General features: G+C 40.9%; 1 protein-coding gene across 1 annotated transcript; it reads right to left on the bottom strand.

Annotated features, from left to right (window-relative positions):
- Positions 1-15,112: 15,112 nt before the first annotated feature.
- Positions 15,113-17,805, bottom strand: LOC127645623 (probable G-protein coupled receptor 141). The gene is made up of 4 exons (XM_052129291.1): positions 17,729-17,805; positions 17,159-17,303; positions 16,796-16,838; positions 15,113-16,295 (listed from the first exon to the last, which is right to left on the bottom strand). Exon 4 carries the CDS (start codon positions 16,292-16,294, stop codon positions 15,374-15,376), a length of 921 nt encoding a protein of 306 aa, XP_051985251.1. The 5' UTR covers position 16,295; positions 16,796-16,838; positions 17,159-17,303; positions 17,729-17,805; the 3' UTR covers positions 15,113-15,373.
- Positions 17,806-26,843: the final 9,038 nt, after the last annotated feature.

The raw sequence follows: 26,843 nt of genomic DNA, 5'->3' as shown, positions 1-26,843 counted from the left end.
CAATCTGTCCATTGTTGCCGAAGGTTTGCTACAGGTTCACCATTACCGGTGAAGAACTGCAAATTTCTGTCCACATTTGTGGTTATTTGGCGAATCACAAGCTCATTTGCATGTGAAAATAATGAGTTGCAAATTTGCATCAAGTTTGTGGCTAGTTTGCCAGAACTTGTAAGGGTACCCCTATACCTAATCATAAGCACAACAATTAAACAAAATTACGTTTGTAAAATGAATCAACATTCCACAACTTAAATGGTTAGTTCACACAAATTTTTAATTCTCTCACCATTTACTCATCCCAGATGTGTATGACTTTCTTTCTTCTGCAGAACACAAATGAAGATTTTTAGGAGAATATTTCTGCTCTGTAGGTCCATACAATGCATGTGAATGGTGGCCATAACTTAAAATCTTAAAAAATCACATTAATCCAGCATAAAAGTAATACATAAGATTCCATTGTTAAATCCAAATCTTCTGAAGCAATATGGTAGGTGGGGTGAGCAACAGAGTGCTTTTTTACTATAAATCTCCACCTCTAACCACCCCAACCTGTTGGTGGCGATTTGCACGAATAACACAAATTGCCAAAAAACAAAAGAAGAACGTGAATGTGGAGATTTATAGTAAAAAAAATTGTTTTTTTTAAAATGACCTATTACTCACCCACCCCTATCATATTGCTTCTGAAGATATTAATTTAACCACTGGAGTCACTATTGATTACTTTTATGCTGACTTAATGACTGATTTGTGCAGATTCTAAGTGTTGGTCATTCACTTGCATTGTATGGACCTACAGAGCTACAATATTCTTCTAAAAACCTTAATTTGTGTTCTGAAAAAGAAAGAAAGTTATAGGCCTACTCATCTGGGATGGTGTGAGGGTGAGTAAATGATGACATCATTTTCATTTTTGGGTGAACTATCCAATTACTAGTTCCATTGTATAAAATAATACTGCCGTATCACACAGTCTACAATGAGGATGAATGTGATGCTTATAGGCTGACTCAGGGGCTGACTGGCCATAGGGAGAATTGTGATTTTTCCCGGTGGGCCGGCCTTGAAATGGGGCAGAACAGGGCTGGACAGGTGGCGACAAGCTGTAACAGCCCACCGCATTTTGCAGAACAGGCCGCGACTGGCTGACAAGTTGGTGATAAGAGTGACAGAATGTGAAATAAATGATCAAAACAGTGAAAATGAACTTTATGGAGTCTGTTGACAATGCCTTAAGGACCATTTAACCTTATTTGAGTCTTCATCGATTTGCTATCGGATTAGACAAAGTACTTAACAAATACACCAGCACTTTGTGCACAATATTGGAGATGTACTTGTGTGTAGTGGTGTTTCCTTGCGTTCTTTGTGTTGCTTTGTTCTTGGCTCTTGGTCGAAAGTTCGTTCCATCGATGTTTTGGACCTCTGTAAGACCGTATAGTTATTGTCTGTATGAATGATGAGGTTGGCTTTGAAGTGAGGCCTTCTCATGGGTGTGTAAACCGTAGAGAGTTAGAGGCCTCATCGGGACTTTGAGCCCCGAGCTTCCTTGGACCTCATATGGCATGGATCTGGTTCCGACGAGATCCAGACAAAATAAAATAAAAAATCTTATCACTTTATTGTCACACGACCATATACACAAGTGGAACAGTAGGTGAAAGTCTTGTGTGCAGTTCCGAGCTACATAGCAGTCATGAGAGTGACGAGACATATACCAATTACAATAAACAACATATTAACACAACACAATTTGCATATCAAATGTACACATAATTACACAACACAATAATAATATACAATGTACAGTAAACAATACACACAATATAGAATACACATACAATGAAAATAAATAAATAAAGAGTATATAAAAATATATATATACAGTAGTTGTATTGTTGAGAATATAACTATGACAGTCCAGTGTGAGATATAAGATTAATAAAGTGCAGTGCTGATGTATATTGATTGTGAGAGATCAAGTGTTCAAAAGTCTGATTGCTTGGGGGAAGAAGCTGACATGTAGTCGGCTGGTGCGGGTCCTGATGCTGCGATACCGCCTGCCTGATGGTAGCAGTGAGAGCAGCCCATGACTCAGGTGGCTGGAGTCTCTGATGATCCTCCAAGCTTTTTTCACACACCGCCTATTATAGATGTCCTGGAGGGAGGGAAGCTCACCTCCGGTGATGTGTCTGGCAGTTTGCACCACCATTTGCAGGGCTTTGTGGTTGTGGGCGGTGCTATTGCCTTACCAGGCGGTGATGCAGCCAGTCAGGATGCTCTCTACAGTGCTGGTGTAGAACCGTGTAAGGATGTGGTGGTTCATTCCAAACTTCCTCAGCCATCTCCGGAAGAATAGGCGCTCGTGAGCCTTCTTCACAACGGCCTCAGTGTGGACGGACCATGTGAGTTCCTCAGTGATGTGGACACCAAGGAACTTGAAGCTGCTGACACTCTCCACCGGTGCTCCATTAATGGTGATGGGGCTGTGTACTCTGTCATTTCTCCTGAAGTCCACTACAAGCTCCTTGGTCTTACTGACGTTGAGGGAGAGGTTGTGCTCCTGACACCAGCATGTCAGAGTGTGCACCTCCTCTCTGTAGGCCACGAGGGAAGAGTCAGAGCGAAGTCTGAGCAGTCAGCGGAGCAGGAGAGACAAGCAGAGCCAGAAGACAGAAGAGGAAGAGCGTGTGTTCTTCCTGTTTGGAAACATTTGAACTGAAATTGGCCGCATCCCCAAAGGAGTCCTGCACCAGTCAGAAGTGACTTTTCAGAGTCACATGGTCGACTGGGCTGTCCTTTCTGACAGTTGATTTTATGGTCCTTTGTTCCAGAGTCTTACAAATCTATACAAAATTACAAAAAAATTGTGCATATTTAATCATGAACTTTTATATCTTGAGAATGGTCCAAGAGACATGATATTTCTTGTCATCAGCTTCCTCCATGTAACCAAGCGAGCGAATGCATACCGAATTTGACATTCTTTCATTAATATGGTACGTGTAGGTAACAAAACAGTAAAATCCCTGGTTACAAATCATACTGGTTAATTCCTTGGTTATACAACATGGATAAAAACACATTTTAAAGAGGTACATCAGGCTATAATCATTCATTTGTCAGTTAAACAAGTTACCACAGTTCAAAGCAATTGTCTGAATTACCTAGCAAGCCTAGCTATTGTATAAATTGTGGATTTAAATGCATTCTGTACATTTTAGAAGTTTAAATTGGTAAAGTACTGTGACTTTGTGTGAGATGTTTCTGGATTAAGGAATGTCCTTTTTAAGATGCTGTTTGCTGAACCATGATCACAATGTCACGTGATCTGATGAGTCTAAGTGTAGTAGGGCTGCAATTAACTATTATTTTTACTATTATTATTATTTACGATTATTAAAACGATTATTAGACTATTCAGAGATTATTGCAAAGATTAATCATTAGCTCTTAACCGATTATTCTACTTGTGTCCTGACTTAAAAGGTTGTATTAAATGTGCTTACTAACAGTAAAGAGGAAAAAAATATATTTTAAAAATACCTCTAACATTCACTGTATAAAAGGTGAAAATATAAGTTTTATTAAGTTTAATTCAGTAAAGAAATTCACTGTAAAAAAAACTATTGTTATCAAGTGTTTTGTCTTGTTTTCCATTTAAAATGGTCTAAAATCCTTAAAACAATTAAGCTACATTTACTTGAGAAGCAAAATATAAGATATTTAGACTTGCTTTAAGAGGATGTATCTTAAATATAAATGTATGTTGTATTTTTTCACTTTGTTATACTTCTGCGAGTGCAGTAAAGACAAAATATACGTATATTCATTCATAAATCTATTCTTTAAAAGCAAGTCTAAATATCTTATATGCTGCTTCTCAGGTGAATGCATCTTTTTTTAAAGGATTTTTGGGATTTTCTGCAGTATAACTGCTAAAGAAAATGTACATTGTTTTAAATGAGTTTTATATATTAATTATTGGGGGGAAAAAAGCAAAAACAACTCATAAACGTATTTTGTTGCAGTGTATAATATGGCGAACCCTCTCTAACCATTCTGTTCACTTCAATCCATCTTTAACTCACACACACACAAAATCTCTCTTATTAACAGAGCTGCGTATTGCCTTTTCTTCACGATAAGAAATGCACAGTGACATATATTATGATTTAATAAGTCATGGGCCATCCAGATATAATCTAGATGCATTAAGTGCAGAGGTGGAGCCAGAGGGGTGTCCGGGGTGGCACTGGACACCCCTGACAACTGATTGGCCACCTCGGGGGCCACCCCAACTTTTTATTCGCTACTGGCAGTTGCTGATGCTGATTGAAATCTCATTTAACCTCTTGTCAAAAGAAGAGTTTTTTTCCGGCAGCGCGCGCAGTTTTCAAAGGGACGACGAGCCGAGGACAAGATATTTAAAGTAAGTTATGGTTTAGCATCATGTTTGTTTGCTGGATACATTTTATGAGACGCGGTGTGAGTTAATAAGCCTCCAATAGGCTACAGGTTAATCAGATTAGAGAGATCGTTTCGCAATTTAGCATAACAATTCTTATAATTACATATGCGCTAGTAATACAATATCGTGCAGTATGGAAGTTACAGTATACAAATGTTTAGCTAATGTGGGGAAGTAGGATACAGCTTCAGTGAATAAACATTTAACAGTTTGAAATCGATTAGCTAGTTCAGTTACTTCAGTTCAGAGTAGGGCTAGCAATGATCAAACTGGTAACTTAGACTGGAAGTTGATTTTAATGTACAGTTATGAAAATGAGGATTTGTAATTAAGATAAAAATGTTGGTTATTGGATGATTAGATGTAACCATAGACTGTCATATTTTTGCACAGGATCAATTAAATATGAAAAGAAAGGGAGAGATATCTTTTTAAAGGGAGAGTTATTTTTAAAGAAGCACAAACAGGCAGATCAGGTAAAAAAAGATCCCAGCCCTCGCATCAACACTGGACCCCAGAGCAGCTCCCTAGCTGAGGCTAGTCAGAGTCAGTGTGGTCAGACTTCAGGACCACCAACAGGTCAGAGCATCTACCAGACACAGGCAGCCAGTCACATGCCAAGTTCAGGAATTTACGTTGAGATGATTTTGTCAGATTAAAAGGATAGTTCACCCAAAAATAATATAATAATAATTTACTCACCCTCACTACAAACCTGTATGACCTTCTTCTGCAGAACACAAAAGAAGATATTTTGAAGCATGTTGGTAACAAATAGTTTTGGGTTCCTGTCGACTTCCATTGTATTTTTTTTTCTATACTATGGAAGTTGATGGGAACCAAAACTGTTTGATTACCAGCATGCTTCAAAATATAATATTTTGTGTTCAGCAGAAGAAAGTCAGTCATACAGGTTTGGACGTTTAAAATGTTGGTTCATGTATGTTCTTGTTGTTGATGGCTGAGGCATTTATATTGTGATTATACACAAATTGTTCTTGTGTTATAAAAAGATGTATCACGGGATGACACAGAGACCTCTTGTTCTGAGAAAGACAGTGAGCCAGAGCTGCCAGGAGATGTTCAACTTATAAACACTTGTAAATTCTTTCCTCTCTGTAAGTACTGTGTGAAAAAATGTTTGTATTTTTTTTGTAAATGTGAGGTTTTTTGTAACTAAACTCAGTATTTTATGTAACAGACACATGGTACTGTATCTTGTCTCCTTGGTACTTATTTTTAAAATATTTAGGATGTTCAACACTTGTAGACACAAACAAAGTGACCCAATACTTTCCTCTATGTGAGTACTGTGTGAGTGTGTGTGTGTGTGTGTGTGTGTGTGTGTGTGTGTGTGTGTGTGTGTGTGTGTGTGTGTGTGTGTGTGTATGTGTGTATGTGTGTGAGCATGTATATCACTTTGTGGGGACCAAATGTCCCCATAAGGATAGTAAAACCCGAAATGTTTGACCTTGTGGGGACATTTTGTCGGTCCCCATGAGGAAAACAGCTTATAAATCATACTAAATTATGTTTTTTGAAAATGTAAAAATGCAGAAAGTTTTCTGTGATGGTTAGGTTTAGGGGTAGGGTTAGGTTTAGGGGATAGAATATAAAGTTTGTACAGTATAAAAACCATTATGTCTATGGAAAGTCCCCATAAAACATGGAAACACAACTGTGTGTGTGTGTGTGTGTGTGTGTGTTATTACTATCAATACCAGAAAAACAGCTTTTTAAATCATACATACCACATTTTTTTTACATTTATATATTTAAGTGATGGATAGGTTTAGGGGATAGAAAATACAGTTTGTACAGTATAAAAATCATTATGGAAATTCCCCACAAAACATGGAAAACCAACATTGTGTGTGCGCATGTGCGCGCGTGTGTGTGTGTGTGTGTGTGTGTGTGTGTGTGTGTGTGGACCCTCGAAAGTACCAGTGGCCACCCCAAATATAAAACTCTAGTTCTGCCATATGTGTGCGCACAAGGGACTAGCGTCCCTGCAACAGAGTGCACATCAGCAGGATGCAGTTTCAATCTCTCCCCGTTAGATCGGGACATTCACCCAACTCATAGAAGAGGCGTTGACCAAACAGAGACATGCCAGATTCTGAGTTTGTAGTTAATTACATGACCTGCTTCCGTATTATTTGAACTTTAATAAAGTTTTAATGCATTTAATGCATTAAACCTGCGATGGGATACCTTTATCTTTTATTGCAAATGTGTCGTAGGTAACTTTAATCAAAGCCTCAAGGGGCATGTAATAGATGGTCAGCCACATAGCTGTCACCAGTCAATTCTGCAGTCTTTGTCTTTGGTTTACATGTGAATTGATTTTGTTTAGTTTGATCTTATTTTGAGTTTGTTTTTGTCTATCATACTGTGTGTGTGTGTGTGTGTGTGTGTGTGTGTGTGTGTGCGTGTGTGTGTGTGTGTGTGTGTGCGTGTGTGTGTGTGTGTTTCTTATTGGTGATTTGATTAGAGATTGTTTATATAACCGCCGGATTCCAGACGGTTCTAAAGCAAAAAAGGAAAACCCACACAGAAGAACAAAAACAAAAGATCCAAGGAGTGAGGGGGTAGACCCGGGGGAACACAGACAGAGAAAAGGGAGTACAAGGGGCACAGAGACAGACCAAGAAGGCACAAGGGACACTGTGACAGACCACGGGGGCACAAGGGACAATTAGGCAGACCACGGGGGCACAAAGGGAAATGAGACAGGCCACGGGGGACCAAGGGGCAATTAGGCAGTCCATGGGGGTACCAGGGGCAATTAGGCAGTTCATGGGGGCACAAAGGGACAGGTTCAGGGGACCCGGGAGGTGGCCACAGGACAGGGACAGTTCGAGGAGGCCTGGGAGGTGGCCACAAGACAGGGACAGGTCTAGGGGGCCTGGGAGGTGGCCATCGGACGGGGGCAGGTCCAGGAGGCCTGGGAGGCGGCCTCAGGACAGGGACTGGTCTAGGAGGTCTGGGAGATGGCCGCAGAACAGGGGCCAGTTCGGGGGACCTGGGGTGTGGCTCCAGGACAGGGACAGGCTTAGGTGACCTAGGAGGTGGCCATGGGGCTAGGACTGGTTCAAGGGGCCTGGGGGGAAGAGTGGCCACTAGGGAGCTGGCGGAACCAAGGAGGACTTCTGAGACGGAGCAGTCGAAGACTTGGGTGGTGGCGCCGAAGGAGGCGCAGGCAAGGCCGCAGGAGACCCTGGGGGTGGAGCTGCAAGGGGCTCTGGAGACAAAGCTGAGGGAGGCTCTGGAGGCTCAGGAGGCGGAGCTGAGGGAGGCTCTGGGGCTTCAGGAGGCGGAGCTGAGGGAGGCTCTAGGGCCTCAGGAGGCGGAGCTGAGGGAGGCTCAGGAGGCAGAGCCATGGGAGGCTAAGGAGGCAGAGCCGTGGGAGGCTCAGGAGGCAGAGCCGCGGGAGGCCCAGGAGGCGGAGCCGAGGGAGGTGGCGCCGTAGGAGGCTCTGGAGGCGAAGCTCTGGAAGGCTCTGGAGGCAGAGCCGAGGGAGGTGGTGCCGTAGGAGGCTTTAAAGGAGGAGGCCTGGAAGGCTCTGGAGGCAGAACCGATGGAGGTGGCGCCGTAGGAGGCTTTAAAGGCGGAGGCCTGGAAGGCTCTGGAGGTGGAGCAGAGGGAGGCTCAGGAGGTGGAGCCGAGGAAGGCCCAGGAGGCGGAGCCGAGGTAGGTGGCACCGTAGGGGCCTTTAGGGGCGGAGCCGTAGGAGGCTTGGGAGGCGGAGCCATAGGAGGCTCAGGGGGCGGAGCTGTAGGAGGCTCAGGAGTCCCTGGGAGCAGATCTGTAGGAGGCTCGAGAGGTGGAGCCGAAGGCTGCTCGGGAGGCGGATCTCTAGTAGGCTCTGGAGTCTCTGGGAGCTGAGCCGTAGGAGGCTCTGGAGGCGGAGCCGTAGGAGGCTCGGGCGAAGAGCCGTAGGATGCTCTAGAGGCAGAGCCCTAGAAGTTTCTGGGGTCTCTGAGCGCAGAGCCGTAGGAGGCTCAGGAGGTGGAGCCGTAGGAGGCCTGGGGAGAAGGGCCGTGGAAGGCTCGAGAGGCTCTGGAGGCGGAGCCCTGAAAGGCTCGAGTGACCTGAGAGCCTTTCAGGACTCCGCCTCCAGAGCCCTGAAAGGCTCGAGTGACCTGAGAGGCGGAGCCCTGGAAGGCTCGAGAGGCTTGAGAGGCAAAGCCCTGGAAGGCTCGAGTGACTTGAAAGGCAGAGCCCTGGAAGGCTCGAGAGGCTTGAGAGGCGGAGCCCTGGAAGACTCAGGAGGCTTGAGAGGCAGAGCCCTGGAAGACTCAGGAGGCTTGAGAGGCAGAGCCCTGGAAGGCTCGAGAGGCAGAGCCCTGGAAGGCTCGAGAGGCCTGAGAGGCGGAGCCCCGGAAGGCTCGGGAAACTTGAGAGGCAAAGCCCTGGAAGGCTTGAGTGACTTGAGAGGCGGAGCCCTGGAAGGCTCGAGAGGCGGAGCCCTGGAAGGCTCGGGAAGCTCGAGAGGTGGAGCTCTGGAAAGCTCGAGAGGCGGAGCTCTGGAAAGCTCGAGAGGCAGAGCTCTGGAAAGCTCGAGAGGCAGAGCTCTGGAAAGCTCGAGAGGCTCGGAAAGGTAGAGCTCTAGGAAGCTCGGAAGGCGAAGCTCTGGAAAGCTCGGGAGGCTCGGAAGGCGGAGCTCTGGAAAGCTCGGGAGGCGCTGGCTCAGGGACGGTCGAGGCTACAGGCGCTGGCCCACTGACATCGGGGGCTAAAGGCTCTGGCTGGTTGACCGTGGCTGAAGAGGGCTCAGGCTCGTTGACCATGGCTGAAGAGGGCTCAGGCTCGTTGACCGTGGCTGAAGAGGGCTCAGGCTCGTTGACCGTGGCTGACGTTGGCCGGAAGGCGGAAGCCCGTCTTCTTTTCCTCCTCCGGGTGGACGAAGTTGACCGTGCTGGCTCCTGGACGACGACAGGCGTGGGGGCGAGCTCGCTGACCGGTGGGGCAGGTGGAAGAGGACGAGCCAGGGACGACTGGAGGGCCACCGCCGTGGGAGGAGAGGCAGGATCCTCAACCACCTCCACAGTAAGCAGTGAGCCGCATGCCAGAAGTGTCTCCTCCATGAATTCGCGTCGCCGGCGGCAACTGCTCCTGGAGCGAACCGGTCAGGCTAGCCTGGAAGAACACCACCAGGGAGGAGTCAGGATAGTCGGTGGCGCTCGCTAGGAACAGGAAGTCCTAATGTGTTCCTTCCTTGCTTCAGGTCCAGGAGGCGGCAGCATGCCCGGATAACCGCTGGATCCATATTTTGGGTCGATCGTTCTGTAACGAATGAGGACGGAGTCAGACAAGGGGTTTATTTGACATAAACTGAAACGAACAGGTAAGAACAAACAAAACTACCACGATGGGCAAAATTAAAACAAACACGAAAAACTGGAAACTGAAAACACAATGAAACTGATATAACACGAGGGAACGAAACACAAAACCAAACCAGGAACTCGGGTGATGAATACGGAGAGCAGGCTGGACAACATACAGGATACAAACAACGATCGACAGTGACTAAACAAAGGACCAGGGTTTAAATACACAGACAAAGTGGAGACTGAACGAGACACAGGTGAAAACCATGATGAGTGCAGGCAGTGACGGAGGCCGGGAATTGTGGGAAATGTAGTTTAGACAAGGACAGTGAAACACGGGGCGAACAACAAGGAAAACACGACATGGTGCGTGAATGGTGACGGGTGAAACGGAAAACACGGAGCAGACCAGGAAATATGACATAAACGTGATAGTGCGACAGAGAACACAGGGCAGACAACGGGGAATCGTGACAATTTGTTTTACTCAACCTACAGGTGAAACTCGAAAAATTAAAATATCGTGCAAAAGTTCATTAATTTCAGTAATTCAACTTAAAAGGTGAAACTAATATATTATATAGACTCATTACAAGCTAAGTAAGATATTTCAAGCCTTTATTTGATATGATTTTGATGATTATGGCTTACAGCTTATGAAAACCCCAAATTCAGAATCTCAGAAAATTTGAATATTACATGAAATCAATAAAAAAAAAGGATTTTAAATACAGAAATGTCGGCCCTCTGAAAAGTATAATCATGCATATGTACTCAGTACTTGGTTTGGGCCCCTTTAATTACTGCCTCAATGCGGCGTGGCATGGATGTTATCAGCCTGTGGCACTGCTGAGGTGTTATGGAAGACCAAGATGCTTCAATAGCGGCCTTCAGCTCTTCTGCATTGTTTGGTCTCATGTCTCTCATCTTTCTCTTGGGAATGCCCCATAGATTCTCTATGGGGTTCAGGTCAGGCGAGTTTGCTGGCCAATCAAGCACAGTAATACCATGGTCATTGAACCAGGTTTTGGTACTTTTGGCAGTGTGGGCAGGTGTCCTGCTGGAAAATGAAGTCAGCATCTCCATAAAGCTTGTCTGCTGAAGGAAGCATGAAGTGCTCTAAAATGTCCTGGTAGACGGCTGCGTTGACTCTGGACTTAATAAAGCACAGTGGACCAACACCAGCCGATGACATGGCTCCCCAAACCAACACAGACTGTGGAAACTTCACACTGGACTTCAAGCATCTTGGATTGTGTGCCTCTCCATTCTTCCTCCAGACTCTGGGACCTTGGTTTCCAAATGAGATGCAAAATTTGCTCTCATCAGAAAAGAGGACTTTGGACCACTGAGCAACAGACCAGTTCTTTTTTTCTTTAGCCCAGGTAAGACGTTTGACATTTGAAGCCCATGTCCAGGACCCGTCTGTGTGTGGTGGCTCTTGATGCAGTAACTCCAGCCTCAGTCCACTCCTTGTGAAGCTCCCCACACATTTGAATGGCCTTTTCCTGACAATCCTCTCCAGGCTACAGTCATCCCTGCTGCTTGTGCACCTTTTTCTTCCACACTTTTCCCTTCCACTTAACTTTCTATTAATGTGCTTTGATACAGCACTTTGAGAACATCCAACTTCTTTTGCAATTACCTTTTGAGGCTTTGCCTCCTTGTGGAGGGTGTCAATGATGGTTTTCTGCACAACTGTCAGGTCAGCAGTCTTCCCCATGATTGTGAATTCAACTGAACCAGACTGAGAGACCATTTAAAGGCTCAGGAACCCTTTGCAGGTGTTTAGCTGATTAGAGTGTGACACTTTGAGCCTACAATACTGAACCTTTTCACAATATTCTAATTTTCTGAGATTCTGAATTTGGGGTTTTCATAAGCTGTAAGCCATAATCATCAAAATTATATCAAATAAAGGCTTGAAATATCTTACTTAGCTTGTAATGAGTCTATATAATATATTAGTTTCACCTTTTAAGTTGAATTACTGAAATTAATGAACTTTTGCCCGATATTCTAATTTTTCGAGTTTCACCTGTATGTCTGATACAAGACTCAGCCATAAACTAATCTGTGAGCCTTGCTCAAATGTAGATGACGTTTCCTGGGAAAAAAGGCCCCCGGGGTGGCGTATATGTTGATTGGGTAGCAGTCCACTTTATACTGTGGTCTGTTTATCCATGCTAAAGTGTGAGGGTTGGGGAGAATTTACTAGACGTTCCAGTATTCCTCCCAGTTATGATTGCCACACAAAGTTTTCAAGTCATATGGGATCTAGACTATAGAAGAGTGGTGGGCAACTATTTTGGTAAAGGGTTCACATCGGGCTTTAAGTAGTGCATGGGGGGCCACATTGTATTCCTTTGAGAGACAATGTTATGCATTTGATTTAGTTTTTGTAACTTAAGCCCAGAACTTGTTGTGTACTAATTTAAGTGTAACTGTGACTAATGGGACTATTCTGCAAATGCCTAAAATATTGTATTGCTCTACAAAGGTAGATACTTTTCTATCAGGCATTAAAAAACAAAGGCTGAGCTTCTAAATTTATTTTACCATCTCTTTCCTTTTTAATTTATTCAATTTAACAATCTCCATATCAGGGGTCTGTTTTAATAAAAAAAAAAACATTGAAATTTATATAACGTTTAATGTTTGTCGCAAAGCGGCCAAGCTTACTTATATTTTTCTAAAACGTTACCCGTTTACATGCTAAAAGGGTCATGATGTGGGTCTCCTCGATTGTTTGACTTTCAGCACACAACTGAATAACACCGGCTGCATGACTACGATAAATGATTACTGCAAGAGTTAGATAAACATACAGGTGTGGAGGGACTTCAACATTTCTAAATTGCACAAATAAAAAAAAGCAGTCTCTGGCTTGCTTTTGCTCATGTCAAGGATGCCAAGACTTTTATATTTAATCACTGAGAAGGTTTACCTGTAAAGTAGCACCAAACATCAAAAGCAGCCTCAAGAATGGACACAGAGAAGCCATATAACACTTTAACTTGAGCAGAATATTGCACTACAAATCGCTAAATTTGTTAAAAGTGGAGAGCGAGACAGCAATAGCGCGCTTGCGTACATGATTGCACAAAATAAGTATAACATTAGGCAGAATATTTCCAGTTTGCGCAAGTATAAATCTCAAACTGGGGGTGTTGCGTCTCTTATCTGGCAACCCTGAGCATGTTAAACGCTTGTGGAGATGCGTTAGGTCCCAATGCAAGTTAACTGAAATATCCAATGACAAAATAAAAACGCTTTTACAATAAATGAGCCACAGGCCACATTAAACCATGTGGAGAGCCTGATACGGCCCTTGCGCGCACACATTTGGCAGAACTAGAGTTTTATATTTGGGGTGACCACTGCTACTTTCGAGGGTCCACACACACACACACACACACACACACACACATGCACATGCGCACACACAACGTTGGTTTTCCATGTTTTGTGGGGAATTTCCATAATGATTTTTATACTGTACAAACTGTATTTTCTATCCCCTAAGAACTGGACGTCCCTCCAAAATTGATGAAAAGACGAGAAAACTGGTCAGGGAGGCTACCAAGAGGCCTACAGCAACATTAAAGGAACTGCAGGAATTTCTGGCAAGTACTGGCTGTGTGCTACATGTGACAATCTCTGTATTCTTCATATGGGCTATGGGGTAGGGTGTCCAAGCCCAGCCGAAGTTTGCAAAAACAAACATCAAGTCTCCCAAAAGCACTTGGGAAAATGTGTTATGTCTGATGAAACCAAGGTTGAACTTTTTGGCCATAATTCCAAAAGGTATGTTTGGCGCAAAAACAACACTGCACATCACCCAAAGAACACCATACCCACAGTGAAGCATGGTGGTGGCAGCATCATGCATTGGGGCTGTTTTTCTTCAGCTGGAACCAGGGCCTTAGTCCGGGTGGAGGGAATTATGAACAGTTCCAAATACCAGGCAATTTTGGCACAAAACCTTCAGTCGTCCGTTAGAAAGCTGAAAATGAAGAGGAAGTTCACCTTTCAGCACGACAACGACCCAAAGCACACATCCAAATCCACAAAAGCATGGCTTCACCAGAAGAAGATTAATGTTTTGGAATGGCCCTGCCAGAGCCCAAACCTGAATCCAATTGAACATCTGTGGGATGATCTGAAGAAGGCTGTGCACAGGAGAGTCCTCTCAATCTGACAGATTTGGGGCACTTTTGCAAAGAAGAGTGGGCAAATATTGCCACGTCAAGATGTGCCATGCTAATAGACTCCTATCCAAAAAGACTGAGTGCTGTAATAATATCAAAAGGTGCTTCAACAAAGTATTAATTTAAGGGTGTGCACCCTTATGCAACCAAGTTATTGTGAGTTTGTTTTGTTTTTTCCCCCTCAAAGATTTCAGTTTGTTTTTCAATTGAATTGTTCACGTCATAGGTCACATTCTGACCTATGGAAAACGTTCTGACATGATTTATCTTTGTCTAATTCTTTTACATCACAAGAACCTGGCAGTTTAACAGGGGTGTGTAGACTTTTTATATCCACTGTATATATATATATATATATATATATATATATATATATATATATATATATATATATATATATATATATATATATATATGTATGTATGTGGAAACTCATGACTCAATGAATTAAGCCAAAATAATTTTCTTTTGAAATTTAAATGAGAATTTAAGTTTGAGGGTGAACTATTTCTTTTACAAGCTAGACAGGGTATGTACTGACTGTGTTTAAGGATATTTTTATGAGCCTTTTTTTTTTTTTTTTTTTTAACCTCAGTGGTGGTTAATGGTTTTGCAGTTTATTGTGGGTGCTGACTGGCCTCAGATGGTTATGTTGTTATGTGCTTCTTATAATTGGTCACTATTTATTTACTGGCAGTGGAGCTTCACAACTACATTCAGCACAAAAGAAACACAAACACCATTAGCTTGAAGTCGGAGGAAGAAGTGTTTAATGCCCTATATGAGGCCAGGTGTTTGTCTGAAGCAAGAACCTACTACCCATACTACTCTTACTACTGCTGCCATATATGGCCTCCAGAGGGTGGCAAAGTACAAAAAGGCCTGCAGGATCTGAATTCAGATTATTCCATCTACTCCTGTTGTGTCCTTTGCCGAAACCTTCTCACTCTTGAATTGGCTCTTTACATGTTATCAGTGGTGATTTTACAGTTTTATTCCTGATAAAAATAAATATATAGCAAACAGAATTTACAAACTAGAGAAAGAGGAAAAAAGAATAAAAAGACAACATAGATGCACTTTGAGGTCAACTCACTTTAATGCCTTTAAGTTGTAAAGAAAAATGGAAAGTTTTTCCTTGAAAGCTGAAAAGAAAAACTTATAATAAGAAAGACTTATTATGTACAAAACATTCCAAGGTCACTAAATAAGGAAAACTTCCTTGCTCACCAATTCTGTCACGTGAGACAACTATACATTAAAAGCATAAAAAATGAACAAAACAAAATGGAAATCAGTTATAGCAATATATTAATAACAAAATATATATGCAATCAAAGTCAACATTGTTCTCATGAAAGGCACATACATCCCCTTGAATTAATTAGTTTCTTTATATACCCAAAAGAAAAAAAAATCATATCAAAGCAGCTGAGACCAGTCACAGCAAGAAAGATTTCATTTCCATATATAAGCCTAGAATCCTCATCATATTTACCAGTGTACATGAGGGACACATAGTGTATTCTGAATGCTTGGTAGGGCAAAAAACACAAAAATACGACCAAAAGGATAACAAGGTTTTTCAATTGTGCCCTGAAATCTTGATGTTGACATTTGCCCTTTCCAACTTTCTTACTCACTAAGAGTAGAAAATAAATCTGGAAAAACAATAGAACACTCCAGATGAGCATCACTAGTATGGAAATAACATAGTTTAAGTTTTTCACGGCAGGATTTTTGAGAGCCACACCAAAATGAAAGCACTGGGTAGAATCGTTCTGCATGGATCCATAGTTAATCAAAGTTGGAGGGAGCATAAAGCCGAAAATGGCAACCCAGACAGTTGTGCTTGCAATTGTGGCGTGAAGCAAACGATGGAACTCAAGCCTGTGTTGCTTTTTGAATATATAATGCTCTATATAACGCACAATAAGAAAGAAGACATAAAAGATGAATGCAAGGTACATGTGTGCATGGATCATAACACTGACAATTTTGCACAAATACGTGCCCAGCTTCCAGCTGGAAGATTCTTCATAATAGTAGTAAATACGAAAGGGCACTGTGACAAGGAAAACAGAGTGGACTACTATTAAGTTGATAACAGACACTTTGGTGAAAGAGAGACGTCTTTCTGATTGTAGCTGACAGGACATTAGTATAACATTCAGAGTCCCACCAACAAAGATAAATATGTAGAAGACCCGAAGAGCAATTCTGTAATCTTCCAGCTTGCTTGTGGTGTTGTTTCCAAGCATTTCTGACACCATGCTAGAAAAAGACATGAAGTGTAAGTTTTTTTTAACTTGTTGTCAAAAGTTCACACTTGAACCACAGTTATGTTACAGCTTGAAGGTTGCATTTGTGAATTCAACGCAAAAGGTGAAAGATTTCCCATGAGATTCAGCATTCAAAACTACACTTAAAAACATTTGTAAGATTTATGCATTTAAATTTCATAACAAAATCAAATTGAACAGAGTAATCTTTCATGAAATAAATAAATAAAAAAACGACATTAAGTTTTAATCATTTAATGTTGTTAAACATTACTCAGTTAAATTTGATGGAATTTTGTTATGATTCTGACATGCAAAAGAAAACATTTAAATACTTTTAAACACCATGAAGATTTCCTAAGGAAATTCTTGTTCCAACAAGGCTTTTTTTCCTTTTTGCTGGCTTAGTTTAACCAAACTTCCTTAGTTATGCTGCATTACCAGAAAAAATCATACTGGTCGAGATGAATAAGAATTTTTGAATAAACTTACATTTTCACTCTTTTTTGTCTTTTCTTGCAAAAATCTTCGTAGCCTGAGAGTTGCAAGAAAGATTCATCAAGTTACTTCATATTATGTCATTTTCTCTTTTTTTGTAACAGCACTGTAAAAAGTGGTAACCTGTAAATGTTACCACATGAGAGTTAAACCCTTAAATATAACTTTCTTTCATATAAACGAATATAGTTAGTGACTGAATTACATTTTTGACTTTATAAAATCAGTTATTTTAGATGTTACCACATGAAACACATTTTTTAGGTTACTTGAAAAGCCTTTTTTAGGTCAATGTAAAAACAGTGTAAAATCTTGAAATGCATGTTGTAAGCAGTGATGTAAGTAGTGCCACAATACCTGTCAAGGTAAAAGAGAATATTCGAAGATTCTCGCTATCTTCTGTGATGTCTTAAATATGTGGAAGTTGAATGTTCTCTCAAATGAGGTAATATTAACAGAAGCAGAAGTTTCAAAACATTTCCCTAGTGATGCTTTTAAATACCTAACAATTTTAAAGGAAGAGAGAGAAAAAGAAAAAGATGAGAAATAGATTAAGAAACATCCTTCATCTAAAGAAATAATCTCACCCAAATTTGCTCAATTTTAATGGTCATGGGATACATACAAATGTCTTTATTTAAAACTCTTTTAGTCTCTCAACTAATTTGCCTTAAGCAAAACCCATATGACTGAAAAAGTTGCAACAATTAAGGAAATATTTATACTGGATCTGACCCTTAAAAATAACTTTGACTCGTTGAATATTTGACTCAAATGACTCATTGTTGTAACTTAATGTTTTCAGGTTGATTCAGTCTTATTAAAGAAAATAAGTTTAATTATAGTATAGTATTTAAATGTTGTCAACTGAAAAAGAAACAAACACTTTCTGCACAATAAGCCATGTTAATGAATAAGGACACTTACCCGTTTAGCCTAAATATTTATCAGATACTGCATGGTAATATTGCCTCAACAACCAAATGCTGAAACTTCAATGTAACAGAGACAGTTCATCAATTTAGGTGCCACAAGAACTATATATATAGTCTGTCAGTTAATGTGTAAATTTTCTCTGACACTGCCCTCTTCAGATTAAATTACGGAACGTTTTTTGCCACTGGTGAGATGGTTAAAGATTTACAAATCTCGACAGCACAAAGTCCATATTTACTACATTGGCATTCTTTCTCAATCTTCTCTTCCTGCTCTTTCTCCACATTCAGTTTCTCTCTGTTTTTCACTCGCTGTCTTCCTCTGTTGCTCTGTCAATTTGTTTTTTGCTTATTCTGTATTAGCTAAAATGATAATAAGAGTATATCCTAAAAAGAGTATGTAAAATGTAACTGGGCGACATAATTCACAATTCACTTGTACAATACACTTTTTTTATATATTTTTTTGGAACAGCCTTGAGCTGTGTACATCAACATGTGTTTAGCATGTCCATCAAGACAACAAATGAGGACCACAAAAGAAAGATGTTTCAAATTGATTAGACAGTACATTTTGCAGCAGGTGGCTCAGCATTTTATGCATGCAATGATTTTGTCCCACATTTCATATTGTACATAACATGTATAAATATTTGTATGAACAGAAAAATATTCAACAACTAAGACATAAACTGAACAAGTTTCACAGACATGTGACTAACAGAAATTGAATAATGTGTCCCTTAACCAGTGTTTCCCAACCACTGTGCTGTGAAAGATTGTCAGGTGTGCCGTGGAAAATGATCAAATTCCACTAAATAAATAAATGCATGAACAAAATATATAATAATTTCAGGGATCCAAACTCCTCACCTTTCGGAGAAATTTGCCATTTTGAAACCATAATCGGTCACTTTTGTGATTGTGAAGAGCAATGATTAATGTGCAAAAGTGAGTGACGTGATACACGTTAAGGGTCTTTCACATGACCCGCGTCAGCGCTGCAGAAAACGTTGAAGTCTATGAAGTGACGTCACTTTACACCAATGTGTTTTTCACGCAAATATATTTGCCTCACCAATAATGTCTTTGAGAGTACTAAGCAACGAGAAATATAAAAAAAAATGTCCAAATTTGTGAAGAGACATTTAATGGCTCATAATTTATTTTAATTAAATATTACCTTATTGTTTACAAATATCAGAGACCCCAGTTATTGAACTAATTTAAATTCAACAAGAAAACGCTAAGACCTAAACACAACCATGTCCTTTTATTTCTTTCTTCTATCAAAGCAACTGCAAGCTCTTCCAAATACATGTTTTCAATGTTTATTGTGCACACCTCCTGCTTTTTTACATAGCAAACTCATAAAATCACCCCTCTTTGACGCTTTCTGCAACTCTTGTCATGTGGAGGGTGAATCGGCACTTGATTCACTGACTCACTCATAGCACATTAGACGCTCATTTTTCACCACCTAGTGACATTTCCAGAAGGGGTCACTGAACTAATCAGTTAATAAAATTTAACAAATTTGTGAAACAGAAGCAAGCCTCACCAAAATACTCTATATGTTGCAGCTAATTCTGCACAATTTTGAATCACAAACCTGAATCACTAAAAAACCTGGAATTGGTGCTTTTAACTTGTTCCTTGAAACATTTTCATGGACCAGTCTTACCTTTTTCGCCACTCATGAGTTTGCATCCCTGTAATTTGTTGTGGCATTGTAAGAACAAATCTACAAATTAGAAAAGAAGCTAATTTGTTTTCTTTTCATTACCCATTTAGCTCTCTTGCCAGCAGTGACCTCACACAGTGTAGCTTACCTATGTGATTTTTTTTTTTTTTTTTTTTGCATAGCCGAATTTCAAACATTACAAGAAAACACACTACTAAGATGGACAGAAAACATGGACAAGTTCTTGAAAAGGAAAAATATTGACGATGGTTAGCCTATGTGGGATAGGGGTGTGTTGTATAAGTTTTATTCGTAAAAAGTGTGCCGTGGCAGAAAAAAAGTTGGGAAATAATGCCCTGAATAAAGGGAGGGTCAAAAGTAACAGTCAGTATCTGGTGTGGCCACCAGCTGCATTAAGTACTGCAGTGCATCTCCTCCTCATGGACTGCACCAGATTTGCCAGTTCTTGCTGCGAGATGTTACCACACTCTTTCACCAAGGCACTTGCAAGTTCCCTGATATTTCTGGGGGGAATGGCCCTAGCCCTCACATTCTGATCCAACAGGCCCCAGACGTGCTCAATGTGATTGAGATCCGGGCTCTTCACTGGCAATGGCAGAACACTGACATTCCTGTCTTGCAGGAAATCATGCACAGAACAAGCAGTATGGCTGGTTACATTGTCATGCTGGAGGGTCATGTCAGGATGATCCTGCAGGAAGTGTACCACATGAGGGAACAGGATGTCTTCCCTGTAACGCACAGCATTGAGATCGTCTGCAATGACAGCAAGCTCAGTCCGATTATGCAGTGACACACCGCCCCAGACCATAACAGACCCTCCACCTCCATTTCAATCATGCTCCAGAGTATAGACCTCGGCGTAACACTCATTCTTTCGACGATAAACGTGAGTCTGACCATCAGCCCTGGTGAGATAAAACCGCGACTCCTCAGTGAAGAGCACTTTTTGCCAGTCCTATCTGGTCCAGTGAAGGTGGGTTTGTCCCCATAGGCGACATTGTTGCCGGTGATGTCTGGTAAGAACCTGCCTTACAACAGGCATACAAGCCCTGAGTCAAGCCCCTCTCAGCTTATTGTGGAATGTCTGAGCACTGATGGAGGGATTGTGCGTTCCTGGTGTAACTTGGACAGATGTTGTTGACATCCTTTACCTGTCCCGCAGGTGTGATATTCGGATGTACCGATCCTGTGCAGGTGTTGTTACAAGGGGTCTGCCACTGCGAGGATGATCAGCTGTCCTTCCTGTCTCACTGTTGCGCTGCATCTCACAGTATGGACATTGCAATTTATTGCCAAGGCCACATCTGCAGTCCTCATGCCTCCATGCAGCATGCCTAAGGCACGTTCAGGCCGATGAGCTGGGCCCTGGGTATCTTTCTTTTGGTGTTTTTCAGAGTCAGTAGAAAGGTCTCTTTAGTGTGCTAAGTTTTTATAACTGGCTTGACCTTAATTGGCTACCGTCTGTAAGCTGTTAGTGTCTTAACGACCGTTCCACAGGTGCATGTTCAGGTGCAAACCCTTCACAATAAAGATCTGTAAAGTTATTTGGATTTTTACAAAATTATCTTTAAAATACAGTGTCCTGATAAAGGGACGTTTCTTTATATACATATAAATATATACAGTGCATCCGGAAAGTTTTCACAGCGCTTCACTTTTTCCACATTTTGTTATGTTACAGCCTTATTCCAAAATGGATTATATGCATTATTTTCCTCAAAATTCTACAAACAATACCCCATAATGACAACTTGAAAGTAGTTTGTTTGAAATCTTTGCAAATTTATTAAAAATAAAAATGAAAAAAATCACATGTACATAAGTATTCACAGCCTTTGCCATGACATAAAATTGAGCTCAGGTGCATCCTGTTTCCACTGATCATCCTTGAAATGTTTCCACAACTTGATTGGAGTTCGCTTGAGGTCAATTCAGTTGATTGGACATGATTTGGAAAGGACAAACCTATATAAGGTCCCACAGTTAACAGTACATATCAGAGCACAAACCGAGCCATGAAGTCCAAGGAATTGTCTGTAGACCTCCGAGACAGGATTGTATCGAGGCACAGATCTGGGGAAGGGTACAGACATATTTCTGCAGCATTGAAGGCCCCAATGAGTACAGTGGCCTACATCATCCGTAAATGGAAGAAGTTTGGAACCACCAGGACTCTTCCTAGAGCTGGCTGCTCGGCCAAACTGAGCGATCGGGGGAGAAGGGCCTTAGTCAGGGAGGTGACCAAGAGCCCGATGGTCACTCTGACAGAGCTCCGAGCATTTCTCTGTGGAGAGAGGAGAACCTTCCAGAAGAACAACCATCTCTGCAGCACTCCACCAATCAGGCCTGTATGGTAGAGTGGCCAGATGGCACTCCTCAGTTAAAGGCACAAGACAGCCCACCTAGAGTTTGCCAAGAGGCACCTGAAGGACTCTCAGACCATGAGAAACAAAATTCTCTGGTCTGATGAAACAAAGATTGATCTCTTTGGCCTGAATGGCAAGCGTCATGTCTGGAGGAAACCTCATCACCTGGCCAATACCATCCTTACAGTGAAGCATGGTGGTGGCAGCATCATGCTGTGGGGATGTTTTTCAGCGGCAGGAACTGGGAGACTAGTCAGGATCGAGGGAAAGATGAACGCAGCAATGTACAGAGACATCCTTGATGAAAACCTTCTCCAGAGCACTCTGGACCTCAGATTGGGGTGAAGGTTCATCTTCCAACACAAGGAAGCACACAGCCAAGATAACAAAGGAGTGGCTACAGGACAACTCTGTGAATGTCCTTGAGTGGCCCAGCCAGAGCCCAGACTTGAACCTGATTCAACATCTCTGGAGAGATCTGAAAATGGCTGTGCACAACGCTCCCCATCCAACCTGATGGAGCTTGAGAGGGCCTGCAAAGAAGAATGGGAGAAACTGCCTAAAAATAGGTGTGCCAAGCTTGTAGTATCATACACAAAAAGACTTGAGGCTGTAATTGGTGCCTAAGGTGCTTCAACAAAGTATTGAGCAAAGGCTGTGAATACTTATGTAATCAAGAAAGTCTCATTGGACCGAAAAAAAATTGTGGAACATTGGCAGGAGCACCAGTGCCTATTTGATGTTTCATCTGAACTGTACCACAACCGGGTGGAGAAAGAGAAGAGTTGGAGAGAAATTGCAAATTATTTTGGATAGTCAGGTAAGCAAATAGGAAGATTTTTCTGTATGAGGTACTTTTTAATATTGTAAACAATAAAATATATGATGCTTTTAGGCAATTAAAAACATACATATCATATTCTGAAATACATAGCATATGGTCATCATTTGTTTTCATGTCTTGTATCACTTCTTGCGTGTACTCTGTTGTGAAATGTAATTTGGAGTCCAGACAGAGTCGTCGGAGATTCGTCAATAGTGAAATGTTTTGTAATGTGTTCACACCTATCGCCGATTCCTTGTGTAATTTGAAAACGCTACGACTTCCATGACAAGACAGACAGCATGTGTAATATGACAGACAGCAGTGTAATATGAACGGTACCACGATCTGCCATCATTTTGAAGTCGTGTAGTGTTTAGGAGGCATTAGTCATTGTTTACATACAACAGCGCTCCGTGACCTCTCATATTTCTACTACATGACTACAGCTAGAAAATAGCTTTAAACGGCTTTAAACTAACAACTTCAGCATTACGGCTCATCACAGCTGAGAGACACAAAAGACAGATTCATTTCACAACTCAAGGCGCTTACCTCTTACTGGAGTTTCCTCATTGGAGCAAAAGTACTGTTCAAAATGTCAGAGGACATTGCGGTTTCAATAGTGAAATAGGGAGAATTACCCTCGCTTGGATGGCTATTTTTCCACTGAGAAAGCTGACCTTCAGAAAGCTGACAGCAACAGGTGATCACACACGCTCTGTCTCTCTCTCTCTCTCTCTCTCTCTCTCTCTCTCTCTCTCTCTCACACACACACACACTTTTGAATTACTAACGGAGGCTTGGACGCATCATTTGTGTTGAACCAGCAATGGCAGATTCTGATCCGCCTCGTAATAATGTAGTTCCATGCACAAATGTGTTTTTATGACTGTACTCAGTTTTTCCTCATATATCTAGGGCTCTAAGCTATCCGTAAAGTAATGCATAGTTGCATATTATGACGTTTTGCCTGTATTTATCCAATAAACAGCCTTCATTTTTATACACAGAAGTGTTAAAAATCCATGAACTTTAATTTGGTCTTGTAACTGTCAGCTGTAAAAAATTAAATCCCCATTAAAATACGATACGTAATAAAAGTACATTTGATAAATAGTGTCAAATTACAAATAGTAACAATATTATAGAAACTGCATCTAAAATAAATGAGGGGTGATAAATACTAATATTAACTTTATACGTAGGGTTACTAAGGGTGACTTAGTGCCCATTTACGCCACGACTAAGTTCTAATTTACTCACAGCTAGTGCAACCGGCCCCTGAGATGCAAATTAGCATGTGCTATAATCTCTATGAACAAAGTATTTTATTTTTTTATTTTTTCTGAAATTATATTTACTATAATTTAATTATATATTACTGTCCCTATACAAATAAATAAATACAAATAAAAAATTTAAATCATGGCTATATTCCACAGTCAATAGAACCCAATCAATATGAGCCAGGTGATTAAGAATTTGAAGAGTTTTGTGTAGTTTGAAAACCATTAAAGAGATAGTTCACCCAAAAATGAAAATTCTCTCATAATTGACTCACCCTCATGATATCTCAGATGTGTATGACTTTCTTTCTTCGGCAGTACACATTTGAAGAAAATAGAAAACAAATTCTCAGTCAGTAGGTCCTTAAAATGGATGGTGATCAGACCTTTTGAAGATCCAAAAATCATAGACAGTCAGCATAAAGTCATCCATACGACTCCAGCGGTTAATGTCTTCTAAAGTGGCATGATTGCTTTTGGTGTGAAAAATATAAATATTTAAATACTTTTTAACTATAAACTATTCTTCCGGTAAGCATCGAGAGCGCTGAGTTCACACGGTCTCTTGTGTGACATATTCACATTGGTATGTTATGGACGTAATCTCACGTAATTTGACATTGGGATTTCTATAGTTCCTATTATTTTTAATTTCTTATTAATAGTTCTGTGTATACTCTCTCCTACTAATCTTTTACACACTGCTTCTACATTAGATGACTTGTAACTTGTCAGTTATTGTTTTTGGTTTAAAATGCTTGTATCTTTCGGTTTATATATTTAACTTCTGTGTAAATAAAAGCATGAGGCATGCAGTTAGTTTCCAGAATCCACTCAGGAATGCATTCTGGCTGAGTGAATTTTGGGTTTTGTTTTAAACCTTTGACGATTAGCTGTGGATTAGTCTGTTCGATTTCTAATCTAGACCAATGCACTGTGGCTCATGGACCATGGTACAATGCAACCTTGCAGGTGCATTCTGTCTGTCTTTGGGGCAGTGGTGGCTCAGCGGTTGAGGCTCAGTGTTATTGACCAGAAGGTCAAGGGTTCCCCAACACCACCAAGATACTGTTGGGCTGTTGGGCCCTTGAGCAAGGCCCTTAACCCTATCTGCTCCAGGGGCGCCATATCATGGCTGACCCTAGCTTAGCTGGGATATGTGAAAACTAATACATTTCACTGTATATATGCAAAAAAAAATGTGTATAATGTGTGACCAAAATAAAGGATTCTATTCTATACTCTGAGCAAGACCGCCACTGGCCAAATTGGTGCCCTATACAGACTGCGTAGTCTGCTTACAGGGAGCGGCTGTATTGACTCTGAGGTAAATTTCAAATTTGTATCTTTTAGAGTAAGCTAACACTGCAATTTGTTTTGTTTTTTTAAACCATTCGACATACAGTATGTTAATACTGCAAAAGTGATTAATATTTTACTTTTACATCAAAAGGGCTGGTAAGCATAGTACAAACTTTATCAGTTTGTTTATATCTGTCATTGATCTTAGAACACTGACCATGTTTTATTTAGTTTGTCCATTGATTTATTTACTCTAATTTATTTATTGTGAGGGATTCATTGGTATAAATGTGTATGTTCACCCTTTGTTATACGGCCCTTGTTAGAATTGTTTTTTAAGTAAAATTGTTCTGATGTATATTGCACAGATAACTTTTCATTGGCCAGTGATCATCTAGCAGAAAACTTGATGGAAAAACAGCCATTATCACTGGAGCAAATACTGGCATTGTCAAAGAAACCACAAGAGACCTGGAAAAACAAGGTATCACATTTATCTTAATCTGGTGTGATCTTACTGTAATTATTGCCCAACACAATGTAATCTAAATGAACTGGGTTTTATTCAAGTCATAAATATTAACTGAATCAACCTGAATATATTAGGTTACATAGATTAAATTATTTAAAGGGTTAAATCAGGCAGAAGTGACTCCTTAAATTTGTGCTCAGTGATGTCATAAAATGGAAGTTTATGGTGACTACCTCTTCAAGATTCAAAAGGAAAAAGTATAATTAAGAAGTCTAATAAATTATTATATGAGACTCATGATCATGATGATCTGAAAGCATGCAATAAGGTTTGGTGGTGAAATCTAATGTTTTATTTAGTGAAACTGTTAACAAATCGTTGATCTCTTGTGCGCATTCATGAGATTGCGCAAGAGCAACAGTTCAAGTGTCCCCCTCATGACAGGGTTAGTTTAAATAGATTCTTAATTTCATGAATTGATTCCCTGTTCCCACTTAAGGACCAATGTGCCACCCACAGCACACCAAAGTATTGTAAACTTTGGTAAAATGGTTCTCTTGTACAATGCATGCCACATACAGTACTTGGTGCACTTTTTTGATGACCTCATGTGAAATTCAGTAGTGTATATAGCATGTACCATTATGGCCATCACTGAAATCTTTTCTTGGAGCACTTTTACAGTGGTATGAATCACTTGTGTTGTGCCATTTCTCACTTGGCTTTGGGTAAAATTGTCTGCCAAATGAATACAAGTACAGCACATATAAATGTAAATGACACTAAAGGCCCTATTTTGCAATGTTGCATATTCAGATCATTACTATGTGATACACACTAAAGGCTAAAGTATACTTCATGCGTCAGCATTGCGGATCGCTCCGCGCATAGTATGCGTGACCTAAATTTTGTCATAAACCAGTCAGCGTGGCCTGAATGCGCGCTGACCAGATTTTCTTGATTCGCGGACATGGTCATCATCTGTGCGCATTGCCGGTGCATGTGCTGGCCATTGACTCTACTAAAAGAGTATCACAAAGAAGTTGTAGTGGGCATATGTCAAACACATTCACACAAAGGCAACATGGTCAACCAGGCACGAGGCGATCATGCAAAAACAAATTATACCTGGGCATTAAGTCAGTGA

Source organism: Xyrauchen texanus, chromosome 6 (assembly GCF_025860055.1).
Source record: "Xyrauchen texanus isolate HMW12.3.18 chromosome 6, RBS_HiC_50CHRs, whole genome shotgun sequence".
In the NCBI taxonomy this organism is placed as follows: domain Eukaryota; kingdom Metazoa; phylum Chordata; class Actinopteri; order Cypriniformes; family Catostomidae; genus Xyrauchen; species Xyrauchen texanus.
Note: the sequence above shows the minus strand (reverse complement) of the source record. Positions and strands in the feature narration are given on the sequence as shown.

Excerpts from the sequence above, each read along its gene's own strand:
- LOC127645623 (XM_052129291.1), bottom strand. The coding sequence starts at position 16,294 with ATGGTGTCAGAAATGCTTGGAAACAACACCACAAGCAAGCTGGAAGAT.